General features: G+C 34.8%; 1 protein-coding gene across 3 annotated transcripts; it reads left to right on the forward strand.

Moving 5' to 3' along the window:
* Nucleotides 1-466: 466 nt before the first annotated feature.
* LOC142340772 (uncharacterized) lies at nt 467-13,562 on the forward strand. Of its 3 annotated transcripts, none has more exons than XM_075391479.1 (4): nt 467-566; nt 3,071-3,361; nt 4,849-5,068; nt 13,290-13,562. In XM_075391479.1, exons 2-4 carry the CDS (start codon nt 3,146-3,148, stop codon nt 13,475-13,477), a joined length of 624 nt encoding a protein of 207 aa, XP_075247594.1. In that variant the 5' UTR covers nt 467-566; nt 3,071-3,145; the 3' UTR covers nt 13,478-13,562. The 3 variants fall into 3 exon arrangements, with proteins under 3 accessions (XP_075247594.1, XP_075247593.1, XP_075247592.1); XM_075391478.1 differs by having other exon boundaries at nt 486-805; nt 3,038-3,361; XM_075391477.1 differs by having other exon boundaries at nt 486-805; nt 3,051-3,361.
* Nucleotides 13,563-13,775: the final 213 nt, after the last annotated feature.

The following is a 13,775-nucleotide window of genomic DNA, read 5'->3' on the forward strand; positions in this document are numbered from 1 at the left end:
CGCCTTAGTTCGCGGGGCTAGCTCAAATAACTATTTTGATTCAGTCCTGAACTTTCAATTTTTATTGATATGAAGTTGAGAAACATTGAATTTGTAGGGAAGTGTCCTAAGTTTTAAGTGAATTCCTTTTTTAAGTGAATTCTTAAAAAAGTGACGAAACAGTCGTAACTTTGAAAAAAACGTAGAAGAAAAATTTGACAACTGTCTCTTCCAAATTTGTACAAAGTCCTCATGACCATCAAATATACTTTCAAATAATGTAAAAAACGTTGATGCAAAGTTTTATTTTACTCTTTTTAGAGTACGAAAGTTAGAGAACAACAGACTCATTAGAGTACCATTACAGCTATGGGCTGTTTTATTCGATTACTTATGAGTTTTATTTATTGCTTGTCTAATGTCTATCAAAAACAATTAAAAAAGCTGATGTTTGGGTTGGAGCTCTAATGCAAGAAACAAAGTTTAGCGTTGTCTGTATGTCAGAAAGCAAACATCACCAATGCAGTTCAAATTTGAAGTTGAAAACTAAACTGCAACCATGGAAACAGTGCAAGTAGACATCAATTGTTAGTTTAAATTACAAAAAAAAATGTAAAAAAAAATAGAAATTTTAACAGTTATTTCACTGCTCAATTTAAACTATATTGCCTCACGTCATTCCTATAACTAAAAATTCACATCATTTGCAGATAGAGCAAAGACATATCGAAAGATATGCCAAATGATGCGCCATTACTTTATCATAGTTCTTCAGCATCCAGTTTTTACTATCCTACCGAGAAAATAACAGATTTGGATATCAGCGGTTCTTCTCCCTCGATAGTTTTTTTTGTATTTGTACAAGCGTCAAACTATCTTGATTTGAAGAATATTTGACTTCGTGCAAGACTCAAGTATCATTACATAGATTCACCATTTGATTTCATCGTACGATCATATACAATGAACCAAAAAAAAATATTTATAATCAATTCATCGCGAACAATTTTTTTATAATATGGTGTCAAAAAAAATTCACCATTACATGAGGTCAAATAATTCATAAATGATTTTTTCAAGAAAAGTGTGCTCATGCTTAAAAAAGTATGGCACTTGAATGAGATCAAAGACCTAGTATGATCTTGTATAAAACCCTTAAAAACAAAAATTACCCTAAATTAAATCAGGCTGACTCTGAAAAAGTTCTTTAAAAGCATGTACAGCAACAAAGATCCGCAAAAAATTAAAAATCGACTCTAAAAAATTCTAAAATTCAAAAAAAGGTTCTACAAAAAAGTCGTCTAACAATGATTTTTTGTTTGAATTTTGTACAATTTTTAAATGAGTACTAATGCATCATACCACAAAAAGGTTCAAATATCATGCACCTGTAAAGCTGGGGGCACAAACAGAAAATACGCGAATTTTGCGAGATGATTCACCGATATACGGACATCTCTCAATGATGCCAAAAATCACTATTGGTAAAGTCTCATCGTTAACAAGAAAGTGGATAACAGAAAGGATGCTGCATCGCAAATTTCGATTTCCTGGGAAATAGGAATGTCTTTTGTGTTATTCTCAATTCAGGCTAAATCATTTCAAAGCAGGTGTCTTCAACTTTTTAACTGTTTTACATCAAGTAACTCGTAATCGCAGTGGAACAGCATTAAGCGAATTTGGCCTGTTCTCAGCTACCCTTTTCATATTATTGCCCACATTTCAGACTGTTCTTTTATGATCAGCATTGCTCTTTTTGGTGACTATGACCACTATTTTTGCGTCTGAATCTTTCACGTGGTACCATTATTGCAGCCAACATTGGTCAGGCTATGGCCAAACTGAAGCTATGTTTAAGTAAGAGCTCATCCTCACGCAAACAACTTCACGGAGGCAGGGGATTGAACTCTCAATCATTGGCATGTGAATCACACACCTTACCTTCCGGCTATCGCGCCAATTTAACGGAAAGTGATCGAATTCTATGTCTCAATCTTAAGCCTAAGTCCAACATAAATCCCCCTGTGCTTCGTAACACTGTAGACAGGACATTGAAATCTTCATTGAAGTTTTGATGAAATTTTTTGTGGGGAAAAACACTTTGTCGTGCATGACCGATATATTTTCGTGTTGATTTCCCCTGAGTTGAATGAATTTCGAGTTGTCTCTTTTTCTCTGATAAGTTGTATTAGCTATTTCATAGCTAAGTTTTCTTTAATTGCTCTCAAAGTAAAGTTTTTAGCAATTATATCAATCCTGGGGTATTTCTTCATGCAATTTTTTGCTTGACCGATTTTTCATATGACCCATTTGTCTTTTCGTCCTCAGAAACGGGATAAACAGATAACTCCTGGAGGGCATTAAGTTCTCCTAGAGCCTGACCTGTCTCTGAGGAAAGCGTTTCATCAAAACCAATCTGCGGAGACAATTTCATGGTGCAAAAAGCACCCTCCCCCACTCCTCCCACCCCACAATGCAATTATCTCTGAGACCCAGCTGGGAATTATTATCAAAGGCAACCGCTCGTCGGTCGTTTGAGAACAATTTGCCCGACGTTAATCGGTCTTGTTTCGACATTGTGAAAACATTCATTGAAATACCAAATACAACAAAATTTTCATATTTGTACTGTTTTTCGTTACTTTGTTCAGTAGTCGTTTTCGTTTTGGTGAATTTATATATACATGACTTTGATAAAGGGGTCTAAACAGGCGAAGAAACTGTAAGAATGGACCAGTACTTGTTTCCAACCAGCATATTTTAATATTCAGGTCTTATGTGGTAACCATTAAGTTAACTATTCTTAAGCTCCCGAATTTGGGCTCCTTTTACAGCCCTTTTTCTTGTTCTTTGTTTTTCCTCATGACTTCATCTCTCTATAACCAGGTATAGGTTCTATAACCAAGTTTTAAAAGTAGAATTTCTTTTCATGCTATGTCAAAGCTTCTTTTTTTTCACGACTAACATCATATTCTTCTGTTTCAACTTTCTAACATCTCGAAAAAAATTCTAGCCTTCGAAAAAAAGATAATAACTTGGAGAACAACGGCAAGTATAGCAAGTATATATAGAAACGGAAGATTTCAACCAGGATCGATCAGGACAGAGCAAAGACATCTACTATCCATATAACCTCTCCACCATTTCACATCCTACAGAAATAACTATGCCCAACAGTACTCCTAGAACAAACAAGTTATCATCCATATTCAGGGGGTTCAGGAAGTCATCTCCTCGACAGGGTTATCAGTACCAGACAGTAAGACGAGGGAATTGCGACAACTCAGCGGCCCGAACAACAGAGGGGATTGATTTGAGCAAAGTGGTTGATTATCGACGGCAAGTGGAAGAGGCTAAATTTAGGAAGTTTTACGCCAAGAAGGTGTAGTATCCAGTTATCAGTATAGTATCCAGTATGGGCAACCAGTTTGAAATATCTTGGGTTAGACCCAACTCGAACCGGGCCAATGCCAAGTCAATTGTACACGGCGCATGGACCCGGGTGGAGGTGTCACCGCCATTCAACGCAAATTTATGTAAGATAAGCGGTTAATGCGGATATTTTTGTAAGATAAGCGGTGAATGCGGTGAAATTACATAAATCAGGCGGTGAATGCGGTGACAAAAAACTTTATCGCCTGGTAGCGCTGAAATTACATAATTTCACCGCTGAATTTAGCGGTGAAATTACATTAATTAACTGCTTCGAAAAAATTGTCAAAATTTTGTAAGATAAGCGGTGAATGCAGTGAAATTACATAAATTCACCGCACAACTTAGTGGTGAATTTACATAAATTCACCGCTTAGAAAAAATTGTTAAAGATGTTTGAGATCAGCAAAGAATGCGGTGAAATTAATGGTGAGTGTGAGAGGAATTGTTAGATTTGCCTTCCCACTAAAACAACCCTTAATCTTACATCTTTTTGACACTTTTTCTAAGCGGTGAATTTACGTAATTTCACCACTAGAGTAAGCGGTGAACTTACAAAAATTCACCACATTTCACCGCTAAAATATGTAATTTCACCGCTAAAAATTGCAAATCTTATAAAATTCACCGCGCATATTTTGCAGAAAGTAGAGTGAAATCGATTTATATTCAAACAAAAAATAATAGAATTTAGTGAGAAATGGCGCAGTGGAAGAAGAAGTGGATGACATGCAGGAGGTGAGAGGTTCGGACCCTTGTAAGGGCGGTGAAATTACATAGTTTAGCGGTGAATTGTGGTGAATTTTTGTAAGAACAGCGCTTAGTCTAGCGGTGAACTTGCATAATTTCACCGCATTCACCGCATTTCACCGCAAAATTATGTACAAAATTTGCGGTGAAAAAACTAACTTTTCACCACTTATCTTACATATTTTTGCATTTTTTTCTAGACCCGGGGAAAGAGGCAAGATTGAACGCTTGAAAATCTCATTAGAGGGTACTTTGGGCAGGGACCTCAACTAGGTTATAAAAAATAACGTATGAATCTCTGGAGTAATAATATTAATAATTAATAATTAATATTAATTATTAATATTAATATTAATAGTAATAATATCAGATTTCACCCTTTAGGTGAGTAAAGGTCACTAGAATAATGTTGGAGTTCAATTGGAATGAATGGATAGATTTTTGTTCGAAATGGGGGAGGGGGGGGGGGGGTGGAGGTCTGATGAGATGGGATATATCAAAATTTGCCCACGGTCAAACGAAAGCCGAGATCAAAGCTCATGTCAAATCCTGATCAGGGGTCATATCCTTCCCCTAGGTGTGTTTGTCACTGAATTAGCTCTAATCATGGTCTTGAGGTTCACCCTAACCGTATGTGTGCGCAACTCAACCTGGTCATGGACTTCAACCTTGGTGTTATTGTTTCAGTGTGGAATAAGACGAAGGGACTTTGAGTCCCACTGGAATCGGAAGAAGAGAAAATTGGGACAGGAGATTGCTCACTTGGAAATGATGGCAGCAAAAGAGAGACGAAGACAGAGTGAAGCTGAAACACTTTTGGAACAGGAAGAAGTTCTTCACCAGCAACTGCAAGAGAAATGCTCTGATTTGCTGATGGAGTTAGCCAGAGCTGTTGAACCGGATATCGAGATAAGTTGATTTTAGCTCCGAAGCTGTGGGCTGAGCGTAGCTTTATTGCGGTGATACTGTTTTTATACAATTCAAAAAAATGAATTGTATTGGGTTGCTGTCTTTTTTCCGAACTGAAGAGGATTAGTGTAACATATTTTTTATTGGTGCTTTTGTTGGGGTGTATTTAAAACGAGAATGAAATGCGTGAAAACAAAGTATTTAGGTGAAATTGTTGAGGAGCTGAGAGACGACGGTTTTCTGTTCAGGTCGCTTATTTGAAAGAGATGGAGATAAGTATTTATGATAAAACTTTTGCTAAGCGTATGGACAATTTTTTTGATCACCTGTGGCAATTCCAGAGAAGCATTTCAGTTTAAGCTCCAATTTTTCAGTTAAATTTGTTTGTATAAATTAATCAATTTAGTAAGAGTGAGTTGAAAGAATTTTCGACCATCTGAAACAAAAAATAAACTTTAAGATTCAAGATAGAACTGTTTTTACCAGTTTGCCATGTTGAACAATTTTCAGCAGTTTTTTATTCTTCGTTGAAATATTTAGCTTTTGGGGTAAGTCTTTTTTCTGGCTCAAATAAGATGTTTTAGATGTTTTGCCTCTTTATCGATATAATTTATTTGAGTTTTTCTCTATTTTTGTCTATATGAACTGTTTCTGTTTGTTTTTGTTGCAATTTGTAGTCAATGATTGAATGGATTATAATTGTGTTGCCAGCTTTTTCTGCCATTAGATCTTTTGTAGTAACCATATTCAAAAAAGTTTGTATCAGATGCTTTATCACTTTTTGTTGTCAGATACGCTTCTATAGTTAATTTGACTGTCTTTCAAAATTATTGTTTCAAAATGATTAGTAAAAGTTATTCAGTGGGTCAGTTTGTCAGTTGTTGTGGCCATTTTTCCACTTCAAGTCGTTTCTGGAGTTAATCTGGCTATGATGTCTTTTTAAGATTTGTTCGCAGATTTTTTTTGATTTTCAAAGCCAAATTGTAGAAGTGATTGTCGTCACGTCAAGAAAAGAAATGGAACAAAGAAGCAAGTGGCTTTGCAGCGCGAATTTTATTTACTCCAATTTCAATGAAAATTTCAATTTCAATTCTCTATTGTGGTTTCATTCACATGCGGAAACTTGACTGTGATTTCTTCCAATTTCTTAATTGCTCTCAAACGAAGTTTGTAGCAATTACATTAGTCCTGCTGGTTTTTGTTGTGCTCTTTTGAGCTTGACCGAATTGTCGTCCGATCCATTTGAATTTACATCCTCAAAAACCGGATAAAATGGTAGCACTCTGCGGGCATTAAGTGGACTAGTTTTGAATGCAATCTAGCACCAAATTGGTACCCATAACTGACTAGTCGTCAACAATTTCCCTCAACATATGATTCACCATTGAGTGACCTCAGGCTCAAAGTGCCCATTTTCGGTTGGATTTTATAAGACTTCGAAAGAGGCGGGAAGTTGCTAAATTAAATTCAATAGCGACAAGATGTGCTTTGAATTCGATTCTAATAAATAAACGTCCCCTCCCAGAAGATGAACAGCAGAAAAAGCAGCACCGCCATTAAAGTACCTTACGATACCACCACCACAAAAAACAAGATTTTGAACATAATGCAAAATCAATGCATCTACACGTTTGCTTGCAGGCGGAAAATTATGAAGATAAAGCAATATAAAATAAAAATTTTGTTCTCGATTAAACTCGATGTATTTAGACTTTGCATAGAATGGTAAAGTTATGAAACTTAAACTTTGATTTTCTATGAAACAGGATAAATCTAGACATGTTCATGAAAAAGAAAATCAAGAAATTAAAGAAAATTCTAAGTTAAATTTTGATTTTACATTAAACTGGATACATGTAGACTTTTCAATTGAAAAGGAAGTTTATGAAATTAATGAAAATCTCAATTTGAATTATATGGTTTTCACTTAAAATGGTTTCAGCTAGACTATTGTTTAGAAGGTTAAAATAAAGAAATTTGGTAATCTCTTTTTAAGTTATTTTTTCAATTATATTTGATGTTCTGGTCACTATTTTGAACGGAAAAATTGTGAAAAAGGAAAAGTTGAAAAAATGATTGAATTAAATTATCTACTGTCTTTTTGTACATAAAATTTCTTCCACTTTTGTCCTTGATTTGCTAAGTATATTTATACCTCAGTTTTCGTGTAATGTTTACCGTGTACTATCTAATAAACTTCTGACAAATTTGTTTTCTGAATGGATTGTAAGGCGATGGAACCCCCAGATCCATTTAAGCAACGATCGGGCCACAATTGGACACTCTTTCCTTAAAAATCAAGAAAATCACTTCTTTTTGTCTTGACAGTGTTGATCTCAGCTTAAGTAAAGCAAAAACGAAAATCATTGGCATCTTTAGTTAATCAATGACACTTTCGTGAAATTTAAAATATAGAAAACAGAAACAATCACCTTTTCAACTCCTGTCTAAATTTTGGCTTGTTTCCTGATTGCCTGAAAATTGCAAAAGTAATCCCAATATTCAATAAGGGGACGAAACTGATCCATCAAATTATCGTCCGATATCACTGCTACCGGTGGTAGGTAAAATTTTTCAAAAAATTATCTTCAACAGAATTATTGTTTTCCTTAATAAAGAAAAAGTATTAAATGAAAATCAATTTGGTTTTAGACAAAACCGCAGCACAATTGATGCACTGGTGGAACTCAGCGAAAATGTTCGATTAAATTGGCTCAATAGTAAACAAAATACGATCAGTACTTTCTTGGATCTCAAAAAAGCCTTTGACACAGTGGACCACCAAATCTTACTAGCAAAGTGCTCCAGTTATGGTCTAAGAGGACATGTTTTGAAAGTTTTGAAGTCCTATTTGAGCAGAAAATTTCAATACACTGAAATAGGCTCGAAGAAGTCATCTATGAGGAGCATAAAAATTGGTGTCCCGCAAGGCTCATTAATGGGTCCTTTGCTTTTTGTTATATACATAAATGATCTGACCCTCGAAACATCTGACATAAAATCCATCCTCTATGCAGATGACACTGTAGTTTATACAAAAAGTGAACCCAAAACAAATGAAACTAAAATCAATGTAATTCTTCAGAAAACAGCCTCCTGGTTGAAAAGAAATCGACTGACTTTAAACGTTGAGAAGACAAAATGAGTCGGTTTTTCGAAAAGAGTGCAAAAAAATTCTGAAAGAGTGTATATTAACAGTAAAACAATCCAAAATGTTGAAACTTTTAAGTATCTAGGGATTCAGGTAGACCATAAATTAAGTTTTCAAGAACATGCTGAAAATTGAACGAAAAGAATGTCAGGTTTCTGCTCACTTCTCTACCGAATTAGGAAGGTCCTAACAACGAATCAGTTAGTTCAAGTCTATCGATTATATGTGCAACCAGTAATTCAATACGGAGTCTTAGTTTACGCTAACACAAGCAATCAAGTACTCAAACCCCTGAATCAAATGGTGAAAAGAATAGCCAGAATCATAACATTCAAAAAAAAGGTTTGACTCCATAACAAGTAAGCGGAAAGAACTGCTACTTTAAAATGTATCAGGCTCCACCTGTATGAAATACTCAAAATGGCAATAAAAATAATACGAAAAGAATGTGAAATCCCAGTTTTAAAGAACTGTATCTCAAGGGAAGAGCTTCTCAAAATAGCAAATGCGCGAAACAGTTCTCGCAAATTGTATTTATTTAAGAACAAGTTTGAAAATTTCTCACTGCAACCAAAAATTTGTAAAAATAGTTAATTGCTTGCTAAACTTTTTTCCCAATTTTGTCAATTTTATTTTTGATCTCTCAAAGCGGCAAGTAAAGGACTTTTGTCACAAGTTTTTGGACTTATATATTATTGACAATGATGAGTTGCTATCTTGGTTTAAAATGTGAGACCAAACCGATTTCTAAACTCCAAGCTTCCAACATTTTTTTTAATGTAGCTAGTAAAATTTTCTTATAATCTTTACATATAATCTTTGATGTTTACGATCTCTTTCGCTACAGACACTTGAAAACAGGCCAACCTTGGCCTAAAAGTGTTTTCCTGGAGTATTGAATGCATAAATGAATTTCGATATTAACTTCTAAATGTAAAAGAGCAAGTTTCTTTTTTTTCTAATGAATACTCTGGAAACAATTTATTATTATTATTATTATTATTATTATTATTATTATTATTATTATTATTATTATTATTATTATTATTATTATTATTATTATTATTATTATTATTATTATTATTTTAATTTTTGGCTGCAGCTCGAATTTCAGGCCAGTTGGTAATTCAAAAAACGAGGAGATTGCGGTTTTATTTTGAACAATTATTTTTGTTGGAACAAGATCTTTTTGTAAAGGATATCTTGAGTTTTATTCACTGCTTTCGAACAGAATTTGATGCTTATATTTTAAAAGTTTTATATGAATTGATGACTCGAAGAAGATTAGTCGTAAGTAATATTGGTCTCTTCATCAGAAGCACGCTCGAAATTATCTCTGTTAACTTACTAGATGAGTTCATTTATAAGAAATGAACCCTTATCATTGCACTCCATACACCTATGTTTTCTCTTGCCCAGCGCCCAAGTCGACCCCAATTTTGCTTACCCGCTCTTCTCAGAACCAATTTTATCCTTTGTTAGTCATAGACCTCACTTAATCCTGCGCCAATAACTGTACCAGTTTTCACAATGAAAATTTGGACCAGTTTAGTGTGTTTTTTGTTTCTAATAGACATACTTTTGCTTCCTTGCTCTTTCAGACTGGAGTTTTGTTCATTACTTGTTCCTGCAAATCTCTAATTTAGTTCAAATTTGCCCAAAATTTAGACCTGTGGAATTCACTGACGGAAAATTGAACTACAGTTACACTTATCCCTCAGTGTTTTTCTCAGAACGCATTTAGAGCAATTTTGTGGAACACATTGACAATGCAAAGTGGCCTAAACTTACAGAATTCTGTCAGTGGATTTTAGTACGCATGAAAAAGCGATTCTATATTCTTTAATTCTAATTTTCTTTCGAGTACTAAAGTTCCCTATTCAAAAAAAAACTAGATGGAATACACTTACATGTTAAATCTATAATTAAATGTACAATTAACTCCTCGCAGAATTGAGGTTAGTTTATATAATCCAGGGCAATTAATTTTGATTTCAACAAAATTATTTTAAGATTTTTATTGAGATAAACCTAAACATCATAGCGTTTTTTCAATTAGGAGCAAATTTTGACAACCTACGACTTGATTTAAATAATGAACTGCTTCAGCTGAGTTGATGAATATTGGAATGAGCTCGAGGAGTTGCAAGGTGATCTACAAGAGCTCTGAAATCAACTAGGACACAAATTTTTTGGCCAAAACAACTCAATTCAAGTGGCTAACGTATGGTTTTCTTAATTAGTAATCAGCGTCAGCAATTCCAGGCGGCTATTATTGCGCTCCTATTTTATAATCGTCTAACAGATTTTTGTTTCGTCTTACCCTGACTTCTTGGAACTGACTTTTTCAATGATTTTGGTGACTTCTACTGCTTTGCAGTTAAAATTTGTGTTTGTGACGTCATTACTGTTTTTAGGTCAATTGCGTGACTTACCTCACTCAAAAAATGATTTCTGAATTCACTTATAGAACTTTAAGATTTATTAGCATTTACTTATCGAAGGTTAATAGTGTGCATCTAAGTAGTGCCAAACTTATATGCCCTAATTTTTGAGTAATAGAGTCTTGAGTTTTAATGTCAAATATTAATTTTGAAAAAGCTCCCTTAGGGCTTTTTCCTTGTAGAGCAAATGTGTCTCATAAAAGTGACAGCCCGAATCTAACCAAAAAGTCTAGTGGTCAATTAAAAAGCTGGTAGTCGTTCAGTCAATCTTATTTCTTTTGTTCTTTCAATTCATGCTAGGCCACAAGCGTCTATCGCGGCTATTTTATGTACATTAGGATTTCTGTACAATGTTCTTGAAATAATTCAATTTTGAACTCCCCAAACAACTCCCTAAACAAAATAATTCTGTGAAAGCTGAGTTTGGTTGGAATTTGTCAAATTAATTTTTTCTTGGAAATCTGTGAAAATAAAAATTGATTGAACTTTCAAGGTTTCTACTCATTTTGAGTTTCTTTATTAAGCATTCAGATTTTTTGAAACAATTGTAGTCAAATTTCGTTGCAATAACTATAAAAAATAAACACTTTGTTTTCAATAAAAATCCCTGTTATATATATATATATATATATATATATATATATATATATATAATTCTCCTTCTTTCCTTCTTAACCATCCAAATAGGGAATTTTTGTGCAAAGAAGGAATTTAACTAAATTATATAGTCCTCATATGTTAAAATCATGATTGGGTGCTTAGAGGGGATGTTTGTGCAAAAAATAAACTCTTCGTTGGGAAAACATATAGACCTGGTTATATAACTTCAATTGAAAATTTCCTTCCTATTTGACCAAAGAGGTGGACTCTAAAAAGGAAAATAACTATTATATAGCCGCCGTGTGTTGAAATCTTGAGGGGATGCTTATATGGCACGTTTTTGAGAAAAAGCAAAAAATACAATTAGACAATTCTTATAAACCGAGTGCATCAATTTTATTAAATTCAGTGGAGTTTATCCATTAAATAACGAGTTATTTTTATATATCAGTTCTCTTTTTGGTAGTTTTTGACAAAATTGTTCAAGGTAATTACGCAAATTGTAAAATCATACGCAGTTTGCGGAGTTACCCAAATCCCGGATTTCAATTAAACAAATCGCGATCATATATCGGAAAATATCCCAATCCAAACCAATTTAGCAAATGTAAGTGTATTCCACAGAACATTCTATTTAGATTGCATATCAACCCAGGTTGAGGTCCCAGACCGAAAGTCGATATGTCCAGACCGAAATGAACGCACAAGCTGGAGTCGTGCTTTCAAAATTACACGGTCTGGAAAAAAAATGAACGCACGATAGTCTGGACATATGCAATTTTGAACGCACGATAGTCTGGACATATGCAATTTTGAACGCACGATAGTCTGTACATGTGCCATTTTGAACGCACGATAGTCTGGACATAAGAAATTTTGAACGCGCGAAAGTCTGGACATTGTGACTCGGAGCGCACGAAAATTTTTTGAATGGAAACAAGAATGCCAAAAACTAATGAATCCATGTTTGACTAAACACTCTTAATAGAGTGCTCACTCAAGTGAAAGCTTTCTACCAAGAAAACCTGAACTCACTTGAGTTCAAAAGTTACAAAACATCGAACGCAGGAAAATTCGCATCCAACATTTTGCTTTGTTTAAAACAATTTCACACCTAGAATTATAAACCCTTGCTGAAGTTGCAAAGCAAATCATACTTTAATAACTAGGTCGCTGGCACCCCCTTCAGCCAATACTTTCATCGAACATCTTTATTAATTAAAATATAGCAACTGCTTGGGCACTTCATCACAACCATCACGCTAACGTATCTATACTTGAAACGAATACATTATAAGAACGTTATCTGAAAATGAACGCACGAAAGTCTGGACATACGCATTTTTGATTGCACGAAAGTCTGGACATGCGTGTTTTTGAACGCACGATAGTCTGGACTTGAACGCACAAATGAGCGCACGAATTTTAATTTGGAACGCACTAAAGTCCGGTCATATAAGATTTTGAACGCACGATGAACGCACGAAAAATTTTGAACGCACGAAAGTCTGGACATAGGCACTTTCCGTCTGGGAGGGTCTGGACATAGACACTTTCCGTCTGGGACGGTCTGGACATATCGACTTTCGGTCTGGCACCTCAACCTGGGAAATCCACTTGCACAATTTGGTCAATTATGCCCCATTCTTGTCTTAGAGTCGTTTCCAATTTTCTGTTTTTATGGAAATTTTTCTCGACCGTTTAAATATAATTTTGCTTGTTCGAGCGATTCGATTTTCCATTTAGAGTATATTAAGAGAGGCAACGTGCATGGAAAACGTTGTGCAAACTTTGGTATAGATAATCATTCGGATTGAGTTTTAAATTTTTCTCTATATCAAGTCTGGACATCGGTTTGGTCAAATTTTTAGTCTGGGCGTTCTGCTCAGAAACAAATGGAGCAAACTTCGGTCTGCTTATAGCTAACTTGTGTCTGACTGGTTTTATTAGAGGAAAATAAATATGGGACCTCAATGTGGGTCTGCTAAGAGAATGATGATAAATTTTGACCAATTTTGTGTTACAGATGGAACTTCTCAAATGGCAATCAGAGATAAAAGCATCCGATCAGCGTCTGATTGAGATGAAGCAAATATCAGACATGGCAAAGCAGAACTGGGACAGACTGTATGATAGATATGAACTAGTTTGCAAGGCGCTTAAGGAAAGGCGTGGCTGGTTTTACAGGGAATATGGAAAATGTCCCTTTTAGATCAGGACTATTAAATGCGTTGCTTCCCGCTCTTCTCTGTCTTTTTCGTTTTTGCAGTTTGTGCGTCACTGTTTTCGCGAGTGTGTGAAAGGTTGCTATAAACGGGGTGCAAATTGTTGTGTATGGGGGGGGGGTTGCAATCCAACTGTGAAAGCAGGGGGGAAGAGCGGATGTTTCGCAACAACGTTATTTTGTTCGTGCAAATGGCTTTATTAGATAAGCAAATTTCTACCAAATTACTGCGTACATATTATTAATTTAACTTATGATGAATTGTAAAAAATGTTGTCTGTATACC

This window comes from Convolutriloba macropyga, chromosome 6 (genome assembly GCF_964194025.1).
Source record: "Convolutriloba macropyga chromosome 6, txConMacr16.3, whole genome shotgun sequence".
Taxonomy (NCBI): Eukaryota; Metazoa; Xenacoelomorpha; order Acoela; family Convolutidae; genus Convolutriloba; species Convolutriloba macropyga.